Source organism: Myxine glutinosa, chromosome 8 (assembly GCF_964187855.1).
Source record: "Myxine glutinosa chromosome 8, kmMyxGlut1.1, whole genome shotgun sequence".
Classification (NCBI taxonomy): domain Eukaryota; kingdom Metazoa; phylum Chordata; class Myxini; order Myxiniformes; family Myxinidae; genus Myxine; species Myxine glutinosa.
In genome coordinates, this window is record NC_136268.1 from 153,038,313 (window position 1) to 153,056,316 (window position 18,004).

At 43.0% G+C, this 18,004-nt stretch overlaps 1 protein-coding gene across 4 annotated transcripts in view; it reads right to left on the reverse strand.

The window, feature by feature from the left end:
- The window catches only part of LOC137433036 (signal peptide, CUB and EGF-like domain-containing protein 2), a 398,204-nt gene that overhangs the window by 60,314 nt on the left and 319,886 nt on the right, over positions 1-18,004 (reverse strand). For all 4 annotated transcript variants that reach the window (XM_078783854.1, XM_068125439.2, XM_068125442.2 and 1 more), the window contains one exon: positions 10,199-10,303. In XM_078783854.1, the coding sequence (XP_078639980.1) occupies positions 10,199-10,303 (105 nt within the window). The remainder of the gene's footprint in view (positions 1-10,198; positions 10,304-18,004) is intronic.

An 18,004-nucleotide genomic window follows, 5' to 3' on the forward strand; every position in this document is an offset into this window, starting at 1 on the left:
CCACCCTTTGCGTTCTACCTTACCCCTCATTGTTACCTTCATCCCTTATTTGTCCGTTTCAGTCTACTTTCTCCCTCCGCCCTGCTGTTTGTTTGTTTCCCCTTTCTCCTGCTGTTCCCTTTGTTATGTTGTGTCCTGATTTGTGTCATAGCTCTTTCGCGGAATTTTCCATTTGTAGCATTTTCCAGGAATGTATGCCCTGCGAATGTTGGGTTCCGACAGTACCTCTATAGAAGCACCTTCAGAGGCCATTTTTCCCTGCAGAGCAGGGGTTGGCCTTTTCCGGGCACCGTGATCGCCTTTTTGAAGCAATGTTTTACAGCCGGATGCCCTTCCTGCCACCAACCCTGTTCGTTACCTCTTGCGACACACAGGGAAATACCAGTGAGCTGGTACTCAATTTGCCGACCTCGGAAGGATGACAGGATGAGTCAACCCCCCCCCCCCGGCGTTAATTCAGCGATCGACTGGGATTACGAACCCAGGACCCTAGGATCCCAAGCCGCACCCGAACCGCTAAGCCAACACCAACACCAGCCAACACCAGGCTTACAACAGTACCTCTATAAAGTAGGTATAATTACAATGCGAGCACATCTATGAAGGATGTGAAATTAGAATATGAGTACATCCATAAAGAACATGTATTAAGAACGTGAGTGCATAAACAAAGTATATTATGAAAATACGTGTAGATCAGTATAATACTCTTGGTCCTCACTTAATGTCATAGTTATGTTCTTGAAAAAATGTGTCTTTAAGCGAAACAACTTTGGGACTTCCGCTTCCATGTTCCTCCGACGAGGAAGCATCCTCCGAGCTCTCCACGTCATCAAAGTCAAGTATTTTCCCATTCGTGTCTTTGTCAAATTTCCACTGGTTATTTAACTGTGTATGTGTTACTATGTGTTTCTAGTCTTGGTTTATATTTTTTGCAAACTTGTGTGTAATTCGTCGATTTTTGTTCGCACCGCGTGCGCGGCCTGGTCCCTCGAGGCTTCCCTCCCCCCGTCGGTATTTTGTAAACTTAAGTTCTTTCCTTCGCTGTATTGCTTTTTTCTTTGATTTTCTTTTCTCCCCCTACCTCCCACGAACATCTTTTTTTTTTTTTTTTTTTTTTTTTTGTATACAATATCGACGCTCGTGAAAGAGCTAACATTAATCACACAAAAAATCAAACAGACAGATAAAGCATATAATAAGGGGAGCAGTAGACAAAATGGGGAGAGAGAGGGAAGCACACAAACACAACATTTGAGAGCAGGGACATCAGGAAATCTGTGGGAGGGAGAGCGCTTGGGGGGAGGTAGAGAAGTATAAAACACATAGACACTGCAAGGACTTCCAGGAAAGAAGTTGGTATTTCAAAAAAGTGGAACTGGGGTGAATTAGCGGATGAGGGATCTGAGGGATGAGGAATGGAGCGGCAGAGAGTGGAGTCATCAGCAAAGAGATAGAGAGGATTTTCCAGAGAGTCGGAGAGATCATTGATGAAGACCAGAAAAAGCACAGGGCCCAGAACACTACCTTGGGGAACTCCAGCCAGAACAGGAAGGGGAGATGAGAGAAATCCATTTCGGGCCACACATTGACTATGACCAGAGAGGAAGTCCGCAAGCCACGCATGGAGATTTCCATGGATACCATAGGAGGAGAATTTGGTGAGCAGAGCGGGGTGCCAGACCGTATCGAAGGCACGTGATATGTCAAGGGAGACAGCTCTGATTTCCTGTTTGGCATTGAGGGCCTCCATCCATTGTTGAGGCAACAGAAGCAGCATGTCCAGAGTAGAATGACCTGGTCTGAATCCAAATTGATGATCAGAGATCAAGCCATTGGAGAAGAGGAAGGATTTGATATCCGAAGCAATGATGGATTCCATGACTTTGCTGATAATTGGGAGCAGGCTGATTGGTCTGTAGTTGCAAGCATCTGTTTTTGCACCTTGTTTGTGTAAAGCGGTGATGTTTGCTGATTTCCAAGATGATGGCAGACGACCTTGAGCAAAAGAGAGGGTGAAGAGACGATCTTACCCTTTGTTTAACATTTTAAATGCAAATAAAAAAACCCCCAAAAAACCAGAAAAATTGTTTCTTTCTCTCCTCGCGGTCCCCGCCCACAACCACGTGCGTATTGTCTTGCCCTGCCCCCTTTATCTCCTTTTTCTTCTACCTCTCCAGCCGTCACTCACCTTTCCAATTCTAGTTTCCACCATACTCATTCAACCCTTTCCCCTTCTTTAACAGATTCACGCCCTCACTTCAGGGATTTTTCACAGATTGTTTTTCATGGTTTTGATTAAATTTTGTATAAATATGTTGAAACTTTCCTCTGCAGTGTTTTATTCAATGGTATATTACAACACGCTGTTTTTCTTCCTACTTAAAAGGCTTTTCTCAAATTCCTCATCAAATCATTATATTAAAAAAAAAAATCAATCTTTTACAGTTCTTGCTTTCTACATTCTCCAAACTCACCTTCATTCCACCCCTCCTCTAATGTTTTCAAATGGATCTTTGACTTGAAAATCACAATAAACCCAGTTTGTAAATAGGACAGCACTCAGTAGAGAGCATACCTTCGCCAGGATGAACAGTTTACGTTTTGTATCCACTGGTAGGCCGGATCTGGTTTGGACCTGAACAGAAATCTAATCGGCTTGTTCTTGTCACATAACTAACTCGTCCACCAAGTTTCGTCATAACTCGTCCATAACTTTTTAAAATATCATGTTATACGGTATATCGCTTTTCACCCTATCTCTCAATAGTGAAGAATCACAAGGAAATTAAAAAGCTCCTGAAGCCGAATCCATATTCAGATCTTCATCAAAATCGAAACGATTAGTCCTTTTCACACACACACAACCTGTCCAACAAGTTTCGTCCAAATCCATCCATAACCTTTTGAGATATCCTGCTTTTTGTTGGTTTTAGCCCTATCCCAATGGTGAAGAATCACTTAAAAAATTATAACAGCCGGATCCGAATTCGGATCTTCACCAAAATCTAATCATTTCGTCCTTGTCACACATGGTACCTCTCTGCCAGATTTCGTCTGAATCCGTCCACAACTTTTTCAGATATCTTGTTCACAAACGGACAGACAAACAGACAGACAGACAGGGGTGAAAACATAACCTCCATCCACCTTTGGTGGTGGAGGTAATAAATGTTCGTTTGTCATTAATCGTCCACTTTCTAAACTCCCTCCTCACCCCTCCCCTCCTAAACTCCCCCCTCATCCTCCCCTTCAATTTCCCCCCTCCCCCCCTCCCCTTAAAAACTTGCCCCTCACCCCTCCCCTTCAATTTCCCCCCTCCCCCCTTCCCTTAAAAACTTGCCCCTCACCCCTCCCCTTCAAAACTCCCTCCTCACCCCTCCTCTTCAAAACTCCTCCCCCCCCACCGTTCCCCTCATAATCTCCCCCCATACCATCTTTCTCCAATTCTCCCCTCTCCCCCCTCCTCCTCCTCCTCAAAGCTGCCTAATCCCCACTTCCTATCCCTTCCATCTCATACCTCCACCCACTCCAACCTGATAATTCGCTCTGCCCCCCCCCCTCCTCAAACAACGCCTCACTGTTCCTCATTCCATCACCATCAAACCTTTTGTCCTCCTCATCTTTCCCTTTCTCCTAGCTCTTCTGCAATCTCTGACACACAATCAACAGCTCTCCCTACCTCCCCCTCTCACCTCTCATCTTACCGTACCCCTTCCCTCCCCTGTCCTGTACCCGATGCTCCCTCTTCCTCTTCCTTAACGGTATGGACCTCAAACATCCGGTGCCTTCGCTAAAACCTGATTGATCTCTCCATACAGGTTGCTTCTGACAAACCAGACTTAATCTGCTTAACAGAAACTTTCCTCATTCAAGATATCTCTGATTCCTTAATATCTCTTCCTGGTTACTCCCTCCTCCGGTATGATAGACCGGAGTCTCGTCTGGGTGGTGGGGTTGCTATTTTTTTTATCAAAAACTCTCTTCCTCACTCTCCCTGCACTGCCCTCTCTCCACCCCACCCCCAGGAGTACCTCTGGCTACAGCTTCCCCTCCGCTCCCTCCTTTTGTTCATATGTGTGCTGTACCGTCCTCCAAACAGATGACTCCATTTACATCTCGCTGTCTGACAACATGGACCAACTTATATCCACTCATCCCAACTCTCTCTTCCTCATATGTGGCGACTTGAACTGTCATCATGCCAGCTGGATGGGTGTGGGTATCTCTCTCACCAGCCACAGCACATCAGCAAAGGACTTCTGCGACCAACTGGGACTGACATAATCTGTCAATTTCCCGACCCAGATCTCAGTCAACGGAGCATCTTCTCTTCTAGACTTGGTTATGACTAACTTCCCTGCAAATGTCTGCTGCTCTTCTTCTGCTCCAATCAGCTCATCTGATCATTTGCTTGTTAAAGTGGACATCTCTCTGGCCATTCTCAAAGAGCCTCCTCAGCATTCGCCTATTGGCAGGCTAATTCAACTGAAGGTAATCTCATTTCCTTTCACAAAACTCGGAACAAGTGTGTGTCTACCGTCAGGAGAGCCAGGAAACACTATCTCTCTACTCTCAAGACTGAACTCTCAAACCTGTCTCCCTCCTCCAAATCCTGGTGGCTTCTGGTCAAATCTGTTTCTGGTGTTTGTTCCCCCTCCATCCCCTCCCTTACCACAAACGGATACACAGCTGACACCGCACGTGACAAGTGACAAAGCTGAATGCCTCAACTCTGTGCTTGACTCAAAATATTGTGTCCCAAACACATCTCTCCCTGTACCCACCTTACCCAGTTGAACCCAGCTGCTCCTGAACTCTGTGTCCTTCTCTCGTGACAAGGTGGAGAGGTTTCTGTCAAACGTCGACTCTGATTCTGCAACCGGACCAGACTGCATCAGCCAACGGGTCCTAAAATCCTGCCCTGCCGCTCTATCTCTCCCTCCCTCTGTTTTCTTCACCCTCTCTTTTGCTCAAGGTCATCTGCCATCTGCTTGGAAATCAGCCAACATTAACGCTTTACACAAAAAGGTGCAAAGACAGATCCTTGCAACTACAAACCAATCAGCCTTCTCCCAGTAATCAGCCGGCTCATGGAATCAATCATCGCTTCTGACATCAAATCCTTCCTCTTCTCCAATGGCTTGATCTCTGATCATCAATTTGGATTCAGACCAGGTCACTCTACTCTGGACATGCTGCTTCTGCTGTCTCAACAATGGATGGAGGTCCTCAATGCCAAACAGGAAATCAGAGCTATCTCGTTGACATATCTCGTGCCTTCGATACGGTCTGGCACCCCGCCCTGCTCACCAAACTCTCTTTCCATTGTATCCATGGAAACCTCCACGCATGGCTTGCCGACTTCCTCTCTGGTTGTAGTCAACGTGTGGCCCTGAATGGAATTCTCTCTTCTCCCCTTCCTGTCCAGGCTGGAGTTCCTCAAGGCAGTGTTCTGGGCCCTGTGCTTTTTTTTCCTCTTCATTAATGATCTCTCCGACTCTCTGGAAAATCCTCTCTATCTCTTTGCTGACGACTCCACTCTCTGCCGCTCAATATCTCAACCCTCAGATCGGCAGGCAGCAGCCTCTTCACTCTCTGCCGATCTGGATAGCATCACAAACTGGTCAAACAAGTGGAACATTTTTTTCCATCCTGACAAATCTCACACTCTCACTTTGTCTCTCCGAAAAGACCGTCTGGAAAACCCTCCCATCTACTTTCTGAACAATACTGTTGAAGAAGTTCTGTCCCTCAAGCTTTTGGGTCTCACTATCTGCCATGATCTTTCCTGGGAACACCACATTTCCAAGCTGGCATCCAAAGCCAGTCACCGACTGGGCATCCTCGGTCATGCGAAGCCCTTCCTTGGCACACCTGAACTCCTCACCACATACGAAGCTTTCATCCGCAGCTCAATGGAATACTGCTCTCCCCTCTGGGCTGGTGCTCCTGCCTCACACCCAGCTCGGCTTCATGCGGTTGAAACCAAAGCATTCAGAATCATTGGTGCCTCCCGCGACAAAGCTGATTCTGAGGTTCTTTCACTCGCTCACCGCAGGCAAGTTGGTGGTTTTTCTGTCTTCTACTGACTCCTCTCCAGCCTTGTCCCCTGCTCTGTCTGTGCTCTGCCACCCAAATATTCCTGCAGGACGCACAAGATCTGCCAGAAACCTTCTTCTGGTGGAACTGCCAAAATCAAGACTCTCTGCTCACCTTCACTCTTTCATTCCTCTTTTCTCCCGCCTCTGGAACAAACTCCCACACTCTCTTCAATCCCACTCCTCCCTCCAGGTTTTTAAAACAGCTGTTCACCACCATCTCTTATCTTCCCCCATCCAAAACCTTGATCTTTTCTACCCCCCGTTAAAACACCTCAAATCCACCTCTTTCAATCCCCAACTTATTTCCAAAAATTCCTAGTAGTATTCATTTGATTTATACTGTATACCCCTCCTTCCCCCCACAGCCCCCCTTCTCCCCCAGCCCTCCCCCTTCCACAGATATACAGATGTCCTTGTTCTCTCCTGTTTTTATGCTTGTGTGCTTCCCTCTCCCTCCCTCTCTTGTCTCCCGCTCCCTTTATTGTATGTTTTATGTGTCTGTGCATGTTTTCATGTTCAATGTGTTAGGTCTTACACAAGCCTCGATTCTGTGTATGAAAAAAAACAAAAAAAAAACAAGGGAAAGCAAATCACATTTTCCCATAGTAATGAATGTAAAACATGAGTTAAGTTCTTTGAACATTTCTCATCAGAAAAAAACATTTAGGGTTTAAATACTCTACATGTATAGTACATTGCTTAATTCAATAACATTTTAAAATGAGATAAATTTCTAAATATAAAATAAATATAACTTTAAAGAAAACAAGTACAGATACATTCAAAGTACACCGCCCCCATACCAAATAAATAACATATCCTCCGGTGCCCGGCAATGTCGCCGTGCAGCACATCGAGACAGTATTGGGAGGGAGAGATGTACAATAATTGATTGATGAATTGTGTCATTAAATAAATAGTAATCGTAAAATAATTAATTGATTAATGAATTGGCTAATAGAATACCAAAACCACCACGGAAGCTGTAACTTTTTGAAAGTTGATCAACGGGTTTATTAATTGAATAATTAAATAATTAATCAATTAATCAATAAATTATAAATACCCTTTACAGCCAAATGACTTGGTCATTGTCATTTCCGAATATCAGCTTCCTACCTCAAAAGGTGCCTGAGATATTGCCCAGATGAGAAAGAAAATAAATAAGTGACTAATAATGAAAATAAATAAATAATAATGGAAAATAATAAAAATTATTAATCAATTGGCTAATAGAATACCTAAACCATCACCGTTTCATCGGAATCTGTAACTTTAAAAAAATTAATTGAGCCATTAATCGAATAACTAGATTATTAATCGATTAATTGATTAATCAATAAATCAAAAAATACCTTGTATGGCCAAATCACTTGGTCATTGTCATGTCCAAATATCAGCTTCCTAACTCAAAAGGTGCCTGAGATAATGGCCAGAAGAGAAAGGAAATAAATAAGTACTTAATTAATCAATAATAATTAAGTAATTAATCAATTAATCAAAAAACAAACTAGAGCAATGCACATGTGTCACCAATATGCCTCCACGTAGTCCCTGCCCGTGACAATGGGTCATCAATGGGCCCTCATTCACCGTCCTAAAAATAAACACGTTTGATTTAAATCCCTCCCGTTGTTTTGAAGTATCACATTTTTACCAGGCAGGACAGGTTTCACATCGATCGGTGAAGCGGTCTCGGAGAAGGGATTTTTAAAATATCGGCTTTCAAGCTAATATGGCTGCCACACCACATGACATATGACATTAAAAATGTAAACTCTGCATATGTATGGGTAGGGGATCACGTTTGTGAAGTTTTGTGCTGATCGGATAAAGTTCATTTTTCTATCCAAGATGGCTTCCAAACCACGTGACCTAAAACGTCATCATTTTCAAACTATATGCAGCAATGGTGTTAGATGACGTTTGTAAAGTTTCGCATCAACAGGGAAAGCGGTTTCTGAGATGTAATTATTTTATATTTTCCTTCAATTGAATATGGCTGCCACACCATGTGACCGATGACGTTTTCGTGATCAACTTTTAATCGCCATGCCCAGTCGATGACGCACAAAGTTTTGAGTCGATTATTTTGGTGGTTTGGGAGAAGATGTTTTTTTTGGATTTTAGGTTAAATCCAATATGGCTGCCAAACCATGTGCCCTATGGTGTCATAAATTTAATATTTCAATACAAATGGGTCATTGATCATGTGCATGCAATTTCAGATTTTTAGGATAAGGCATTCGATTAAAACATTTATGTCTGGTATACCACTTCAATGATGATGTCATCATTATCACACTTTTATTCTCCATTGGGAGTACTTGACAATGTGCCAAGGTTGAAATTTTTACCATCAGCGGTTTCTGAGAAATATATTTTTATTATTTGAGTTTAATCCAAAAGGACTGCCATACCCCTATGACATCACAATCATCATAAAAACATTCTACATGGGTGGCGATCCTAACCTCAAAGTTTAATCTCAATCGGACATGTGGTTGCTGAGAGAAACGAGGTTTAGCCTGTATGGACGGACCAGACAACCCGAAAACATAATGCCTTCGGCCACCTTCGGGGGAGGAGGCATAACAAAATACTGTTTTTGACGTGCTCACTATTGTGCCGTAATTTCAGCTTCCTAGCTCAAAGGATGGCTGAGATATCACCTGGACAAACAAACAAACAAGAAAGAAAGAAAGAAACCGGAGTGAAAACTGAGTACTCCCTTTCGGCACACCTCATCGCTGTGCCACTTTCGGGCAGCAGATGGAGCGACTGGAGATGGAATAGGAAGGGAGCGAGGTACAACACTCACCAGTGATGGGTGGGAGGTTGTTTGTAGAGGTGGGGTGTGGTGGATGGGTGAGTGGTGGAGTTAATGGGACACACCAAGTGCTCTCCCGATATTAACCACTCGTTCTCCGGCATCAAAATGCTTAAAACCTCCAAATAAACGTCTAATCTAATTGTTTTTTTTGCTTCCTTACTACTGGACTTACTAGTGTCACTTATTGAGTGAGCGTTTATGACTTGTATATAGAAGGGGTTGAATCACGCTTCAACAAAATCAAAATAGCATGATACAGCAGTTCAACGTGCACATATGCCTCTACGTAGAGGGACACAAAGTAGTTCGCTGTGGCCCGTTGGCTAAAGGCGTAATAGTGAATGTCGCAATACTAAAAATGATATGTGTTCCCTATTGTATCAGCAACGTTATAATGAAGCAACGTTAACCGAATCAACGTTAAGTGAGGCATTACTGTATGTGAATCCATAAATTATTGATTAGAACATGAATTAGAACATGAATCTAAATCATAAAATCTAAAAGGCCTGTTGGTCCGCTGTATGAACATAAGCCTGCATCAATGCAACGTATAAACACCACACAAACACAAACACACCAGCACACAAAACAAGTCCTGGTGAGGGTTTGCAATCTGTTTGCTCTTTGTGGTTAAAAATGACTTTTCTATGCAGACATTTATTTAAGTCTCATTCTCCTTTAACATGTCCCTCTCGTACATTAGAACAAAGGCATATTTAGCTTTCTTGGGCAAACACATTGCACAAGTCGTAAATTTTACATGTTTTAAGGTATTTCTAAACCATTTCGCTGCCGTGCTGCAGAAACAAAAACCATACTGTTGCCATTATTATCAGATATTTGTAAACACGTAAAAAAAAACACCTTTAGAGGCCATTTTTCCCCACAAAGCGGGGGTTGGCCTTTTTCGGAAACCGTGGTTGTTGTTGTTTTTCGGTCCCCTTTTTGAAACAATGTTTTACGGCCGGATGCCCTTCCTGACGCCAACCCTTTTTGCTGTCTTTAACGACAAACAGGGAATTACCAGTGAGCTGGTGCTCAATTGGCCGACCTCGGAAGGCATGATCAGGCTGAGTCAACCCCCCTGGCGTTAATTCAGCGATCGACCGGGATTCGAACCCAGGATCCTAGGTATCCCAAGCCGGCACCCTAGCCGCTAGCCCAACACCAGGGTGTAAACACGTAAGATGCAGGTAAATGCTCCAGGTCGATCCTGACAAACTTTGTGCAAAAGCGAATTCATTGATGTAAAGCTCACCAAAAACGTATCGGACAGTTGCTTGGCACGCCAAGGCACAGCTCGATCTTGCACAAGTTAGCAGGGATTTTGCAGAAGACTCAGGACGGAAGCATTTTTGAATTTCTGCAAATAAATGAGAGCATTAATGGTCCAGCAGCACAGATTTCAATCCGAATGATTTTTTTTTTTTAAACACGGCCAAAAATCAGCAGAAATATTTAATAGTACAGTATATAGTTTCAAAAATAAATGTCGCTATTTACTTGGTAGAATATTTACTGCAAAACTTATTTCATCAAAATTGCTCTGCAAATATAAACGTTTCCTTCTCCGGGAAACGATGAATACGAAAAAAAAAGAAAAAAAAGTTGGATTATTTAAACTTTCGTAAAAAGAAACATTGAATTTCCACATCCTGTTAGCATGCGGCTTACGTGACAAAGTTCGCCGTCTCCTACTCAGGCATAAATTGGTTGGTTAAAAGAAAAACAAACGCCACTCACGATCCTTGGGAGAAAACTCTGGCGCTCGCATTCGCATCTGGCCATATTTACGTCCGGCCAGTGGCAAACTCCTAATTACGTCCTCATACCGTTTCTTTTCCAAGTTCTAACCTCGTCCTGTTTCTTTCTTCTGGTGCAACATGAGAACTGAAAATGATCGCCAAACATAACCCCTATACCCATAAACCAACCAAACCGAGCTGGAGAAACGGCTATTTCAAATGAATGACTCGAATGGACTCACCAGAGCAAAGAGAGTAGAATTTTTCTTGCCAAAACACGCAGGCCTGCCTCGTCCCAAAGGAAACCGAGGGCTTCCAGGTTGTACATAAAGAGCGGCAGAGCCTTAAGTAACACTCCATAATGTTTTACACAACGCAGAATGTACCCTGCAGTGGTAGCCTCTCACATTTCATTCAGCAAAGCCCCCACAAAGAATACTTTCCATTTCTCCATCGCTATGAACACAAAATCAGTGGAAAAAAGCCCCTGCAAGTTGAAAAGGCCTTCATTTGATCTGGAACCAAACATGTATCCTGTGAAGACCCTTGGCTAGCTGTTTTCACTTTAAAACTTATACTTGGCTCAAATTTAGAAGGACCATAATTTTAGTTTTCAATGCAAAGTATGACCTGCTTTCAGCAAATGCTTCATCGCGTAATCACTCAGCTTTCTGAAACTTGTTTGTACATAAACCACCTTTAGAGGCCATTTTTCCCCACAAGGCGGGGGTTGGCCTTTTTCGGGGACCGTGGTTGTTGTTGTTTTTTGTCCCCTTTTTGAAGCAATGTTTTACGGCCGGATGCCCTTCCTGACGCCAACCCTTTTTGCCGCCTTTAACGACAAACAGGGAATTACCAGTGAACTGGTACTCAATAGCTGAATATTGAATTTTAAAGTTACTGTGTACCAACAGGATTAGAGATATTGCCAAATTATATTTTAACAACTACTCCAAAAATTACCATGCAGTACACATTAGGGTGGTCCAAAAATGCAAAAAAAGCACTTTTTTATCTGGATTTTCATGCTCTATTGGATTATTGTTAGAAATGGTCTAAATCATTCACCCAAAAAATATTTTGCATCTGAGTCATCTATAAACTCATACACACTCAACATATAAATTTGTCATTTTGGTCAATTTTAATGACTTACATCTTACAAAGACTTTAGAAATATTTTTTTCCTAAATAATGTCATTGATGGTACATACCCCTGTGAAGTCCTCATGGTCGAAACATGAGTCAGACATGTATGAACATGTTTCAAACATTGTCAAACATGTTTCGACCATGATGATTTCACACTCACAGGCGCAAGCGCATGCAAAAAGTCATGAACCACAAAATGGCTTTTAGTACAATAGTGCATGTACTTTTTCCACCTCGGTTGCTATTGGATTGTTCTCATTTAGCCAAATTTGGTGAAAAACGCCATATTTCAATTGGAGTGTGTATGAGTTTCTAGATGGAATTGAGCGAAAATATTTGGTGGGTGAATGTTTTAGACCATTTCTAACAATAATCCAGTAGAGCATCAAAATCGGAGAGATCGATGCTTTTTGGACCACCCTAGTACACATGCACCCGCTGGTCCTCACATTGTTCGTTTGGGCAAAGTCTTGAAAACAGAGAAACAAACTCTCTCCTCTCTCCTTACATTTTCACATTAAGTTGGGGTCAGTGCCTCATGAAGCATGCACTCTTGGCCTAAGTCTTCAAGCACTCTTCACGAGTCCCTGGTCAAGTCCGACGATGGAATCAAGTTGGTTTGGAATTTGGCCAGGGAGCCGGCGATAACTCGCCGACGCTTTCTTCAAAAGAAAAAGGGTCTTCAACATCTACTGACGAAGCCAATAGGTAATCACTGCTAAGGTAAACATTTTATACCATTATGAGGTGTCTTCAAAACATTCTACAGCGATTCGCAAACATTCGACAGCCGTGTGTGTGCAGTGTCCGTGTCAGGGCTGTAACCTTTTTACCATTTGAGTTTTGTCATCAAATTTTCACCAAAGCTTTATGATGAGAATATGGAGAAGGCACATTAATAATTTTGTCAAAAGGTCAAAAGTCAGCGTCACATAAAATCATCAATTTTCATGCGAATGACCTGAAATTTTAAGAATTTGCATATTTGGGTCAATTAATTTGTGGACAGCACAGATGAAGTACACAAAAACGGCAACACCAAGATTTACCTCTAAATAGTCTTCTATAAATGTGAAAATCAGCGAAATGTGGACACCACTGAGAGCAGACAAAATGTCGACTTTACATTTACAATGAAATAGTTTGACATGGCGGACGTTTGATTTGCGTTCCAAACACGACGTTTGATTTGTTTTTTGTTTTTAACAAGTATATTTTTGTAGGTACATCAATATAACTATCTAGTAATACAATGAAAGTATATCACACAAAAATGTGAGCTCTGTCTGCTGTAACGCCATGGCTTGCAAAAGCAGCCTGAATAGCATTCACCAAGTGTTGGATAATCATATTCAAAAATATATGCAATCTGGGTACATCATTTAGAGGGTATAAAAAAACAGATCACAGGTACAGTGGAGAGAGACACCCTATCCTATGGAAGTATGAACCGAGTTAAAAATTATTATGAAGTAAAAAAAAAAACTAACCCCAGAAGCAGAATCGCAGCCTTGTTTAAATAAATGAATATATACACTTCGTTATAAAACCGCTAGATATAATAATAATAATTCATTTATTTTGTATAGCGCTTTTCAAGAAGCCCAGATATGGTAAATTTTGTCAGATTTCACTCCAGATTTGGACATTTATTTAGTCTACAGCATCCAATCCTCATATCCCAATCCAGATTTTGATGATGTGCTTCAATTATGTAATGAAAATCGATCGGGTTTCCAAGACAATGCACGTTTGAGTAGGCCGAAACAAAATGGTGGCTTAAGAACCCAGTGAGGTGCAGTGGGCTGACCAAGATGGCGGGCCACCATGTTGGTAAGCCTTTTTCGGGTGTTTTCTCATGAACACCTCGTTAATCATCTTCAAAAAGAGTGTTATAACACACCCAAACACCCAGTTTTCATCATTGCTATCTGTTGGGTCCATGTGTATGCATGCAAAGTTTGGGGCTGCTAGGTTTCATGGTTTTGGAGTTATAGAGGAGACGGACGGACATTGCCTTTTATTATTATGGATATATACATATTTCTGCATTGCTATATGTACAGGTGTACCTTTCATTGCCCGGTGCTGTTCTAATCATGTCGGCATTTTAAATAAATCAACTTTTTTTTCTATTTCCTTGTGGGTGCCTAAAACACCTCTATACTTGCTAAGGAATGGGGTCGGGGATCAATTAATATTACATTTTACATAGCTTCAAAGGCTGAGACACTATAGAGCGGAAAAAAAAAATCCAACTTTTTTTTTTTTTTTTTCTTCAAAAATTTCGAAATTGTTATTTTTTTGCCGAAAACACTCCAGCCAGTCACTGATTAACCTCTGAAAGTTCGAAGATGATCCGTTTGGCCATCTTTGAGAAATATAACGACACGCAGGCACACAAACGGCTCTCTTACAGTATAGATTTAAAACGTAATGAAGCTGCATTTGTATGAAGCCTTCAAACACATTGACCAGATGGAGAGCTGGCTTGACTCCACCCACAATTGTCAAGAAGAAAATCATGTTGGTTTTCTGGGAAGCCTAATATGTCTTCGGAAGTCTCATATTCACAATTTGAATTACCCGAGTTTTTGGTCTCATATTCACAAACAATGATATATTAATCACAATGTATTATATATGCACATAAGCAGTAGCCATGTTTTTGCTCCATGTACGTAAGCTGGTTTTGTTGGGAACGATTTTTTATTTATTTATTTTTTTGGATACAAGATCGAGGCTTGTGAAAAAGCTAACATTAATCACACAAAAAGTGAAACCGACATAAAACACAAAATAAAGGGAGCGGTAGACAAGATGGGGAGAGAGGGGGAAGAATCAAGCACAACATTTGAGAGCAGAGACATCGAGAGATCTGTGGGAGGGAGAGGGCTTGGGGGGAGGTGGGAGAGGTATAAAACATATGGACACTACAAGGACTTCCAGGAAAGAAGTTGGAATTTCAAAAACATGGATCTGGGGTGAATTAGCGGGGGTAGAAAATATCAAGGTTTTGGATGGGGGAAGATAAGAGATGGTGGTGAACAGCTGTTTTAAAGACGTGGAGGGAGGGGTGGGATTGAAGGAAGTGGGGGAATTTGTTCCAGAGGCGGGAGAAAAGGGGAATGAAAGAGTGCTAGGTGAGCAGAGAGCCTAGATTTTGGCAGATTAAACATAAGAGGGTTGCTGGCAGATCTTGTGCGACCTGTCAGAATATTTGGGGGACAGAGCACAGAGAGAGCTGGGGGAGCAAGGCCAGAGAGGAGTCGGTAGAAGACAGAAAGACCACCAACCTGCATGCGATGAGTAAGTGAAAGGCCTTCGGAGTTTGCTTCATTTTCAGGCGATTCCAATGATTCTGAAAGCTTTGGTTTCAACAGCGTGAAGCCGAGCTAGGTGTGAGGAAGGAGCACCGGCCCAGAGGGGGGAACAGCATTCCATTGAGCTGCGGATGAAAGCCTTGTATGTGGTGAGGAGCTCAGGTTTGCCAAGGAAGGACCTTGCACGACGGAGGATGCCCATTCGGCGACTGGCTTTGGAAGTCAGCTTGGAAATGTGGTTTTCCCGGGAAAGATCATGGCAGATAGTGAGACCCAGAAGCTTGAGCGACAGAACTTCTTGGAGAGGATTGTTGAGAAAGTAGATGGGAGGGTTTTCCAGTTGGTCTTTTCGGAGAGACATAGTGAGAGTGTGAGATTTGTCAGGATTGAAAGACATGTTCCACTTGTTTGACCAGTCTGTGATTTTGTCCAGGTTTGTGGAGAGTGAGGAAGCTGCAGACTGCCGATCTGAGGGATGAGGAAAGGAGTGGCAGAGCGTGGAGTCATCAGCAAAGAGATAGAGAGGATTTTCCAGAGAGTTAGAGAGATCATTGATGAAGACCAGTAAAAGCACAGGGCTCAGAACACTGCCTGGGGGAACTCCAGCCTGAACAGGAAGGGGAGATGAGAGAAATCCATTCAGGGCCACATGCTGACTACGACCAGAGAGGAAGTCCGCAAGCCATGCGTGGAGATTTCCATGGATACCATAGGAGGAGAGTTTGGTGAGCAGAGCTGGGTGCCAGACCGTATTGAAGGCATGTGATATGTCAAGGGAGACAGCTCTGATTTCCTGTTTGGCATTGAGGACCTCCATCCATTGTTGAGACAGCAGAAGCAGCATGTCCAGAGTAGAATGACCTGGTCTGAATCTAAATTGATGATCGGAGATCAAGCCATTGGAGAAGAAGAAGGATTTGATATCCAAAGCAATGATGGATTCCATGACTTTGCTGATAATTGGGAGCAGGCTGATTGGTCTGTAGTTGCAAGGATCTGTTTTTGCACCTTTTTTGTGTAAAGTGGTTTGCTGATTTCCAAGATGCTGGCAGATGACCTTGAGCAAAAGAGAGGGTGAAAAGAACAGAGAGAGGGTGAGATAGAGGGACAGAGCAGGATTTTAGGACCCGTGGGATGATGCCGTCTGGTCCAGTTGCAGAATCAGAGTCGAGGTTTGACAAAGTCGAGGAGCAGTTGGGTTTGAATGGGTAAGGTGGGAACAGAGAGAGATGGGTTTGTGACAAGATTTTGAGGCAAACACAGAGTTGAGGCATTCGGCTTTGTCACGTGCAGTGTCAACTGTGTAGCCATTTGAGGTAAGGGAGGGGATGGAGGGGGAACAAACGCCAGTAGCCGATTTGACCAGATTCCACCAGGATTTGGAGGAAGGAGACAGGTTTGAGAGTTCATTCTTCAGTGTGGAGAGATAGTGCTTCCTGGCCCTCCTGAGGGTAGACACACAATTGTTCCGAGCTTGTTGGAAGGAACTGAGATTACCTTCAGTTGGATTTGCCTTCCAAGAGGCAAAGGCAAGTTGTTTCAGGGCAACTGCCTCACCACAAGATTCAGTGTACCATGGACGGGAGGAAGGGTAAGACAACTGAGGACGAGATGGGATAATTCTGTGCATGAGAGAGAGAGAGCAGTTTGCTTTGGAAGAATTCCCAGGATGAGTTGATGCCAGAGGCAGTAGAGATGGGAGACCAGTCCAGATGATTGATGGCTGCTTGCAAACCGTGCCAGTCGGCCTGAGTGAAATGCCAGACTAGTTGACGCTGAGGAGGCTCTCTAAGAATGGCGAGAGAGATGTCCACATTAACAAGCACATGATCAGAAGAACCGATTGGAGCAGAAGATGAGCAGCATACATTTGCAGGGAAGTTTGTCATAACCAAGTCCAGAAGAGAAGATACTCCATTGACTGAGATCCGGGTCGGGGAATTGACAGATTGTGTCAGTCCCAATGAGTCACAGAAGTCCTTTGCTGAGGTGCCATGGCTGGTGAGAGAGGAACCCACACCCAACCAGCTGGCATGATGACAGTTGAAGTCGCCACATATGAGGAAGAGAGAGTTGGGATGAGTGGATAGAAGTTGGTCCATGTTGTCAGACAGCGAGATGTAAATGGAGTCATCACTGTTTAGAGGACGGTACAGAACACATATTAACAAAAGGAGGGAGCGGAGAGGAAGTCGTAGCCAGGGATACTCCTGGGGGTGAGGTGGAGAGAGGGCAGTGCAAGGAGAGGGAGGAAGAGAGTTTTTGATAAAGATAGTGTAGGTCTATCACCACCTACCCACCACCAGGACGAGGCTCAGGTCTATCATACCAGAGTAGGGAGTAACCAGGAAAAAATAGAAACTAAAATTTTTTATTTATATATTTTTTAAAAATTGAGTCAACAGTCTGGCCAATTCACCATCCAAATAAAGGGATGAGCAACTTTTATAACAAATTAAGGTTTTTGTATTCAGTCAACTTCAGTCAAGGCTGAATAGTGTGAGTGTATCGTGTAGCGCTAATCCTGGTGGTAGTGGCTATTTCAAGTCATAATGTAATAAAATACCGGTATGTCAATTCTTTGCATGATGATGTTTATGCACGTGGGAATAAATGCGACACTTATTTCCTGAACGAGCATAAAACTTGAGAAAAACCGTGATTTTAGACAGGTTGTGTGGTAGGATTAGTATAGAGTCGATTGTCCATGAGTATAATATGAATGAGTACACCTTAAGTACAATTCCTTCAAGCCCGACTTCCTAGAGTTTACAACAGAAAAAGGCTATATGCCCTTGAACAGGTGTTACACGATGACAGAACGGGCCTTTTCTCTAAGAAAAT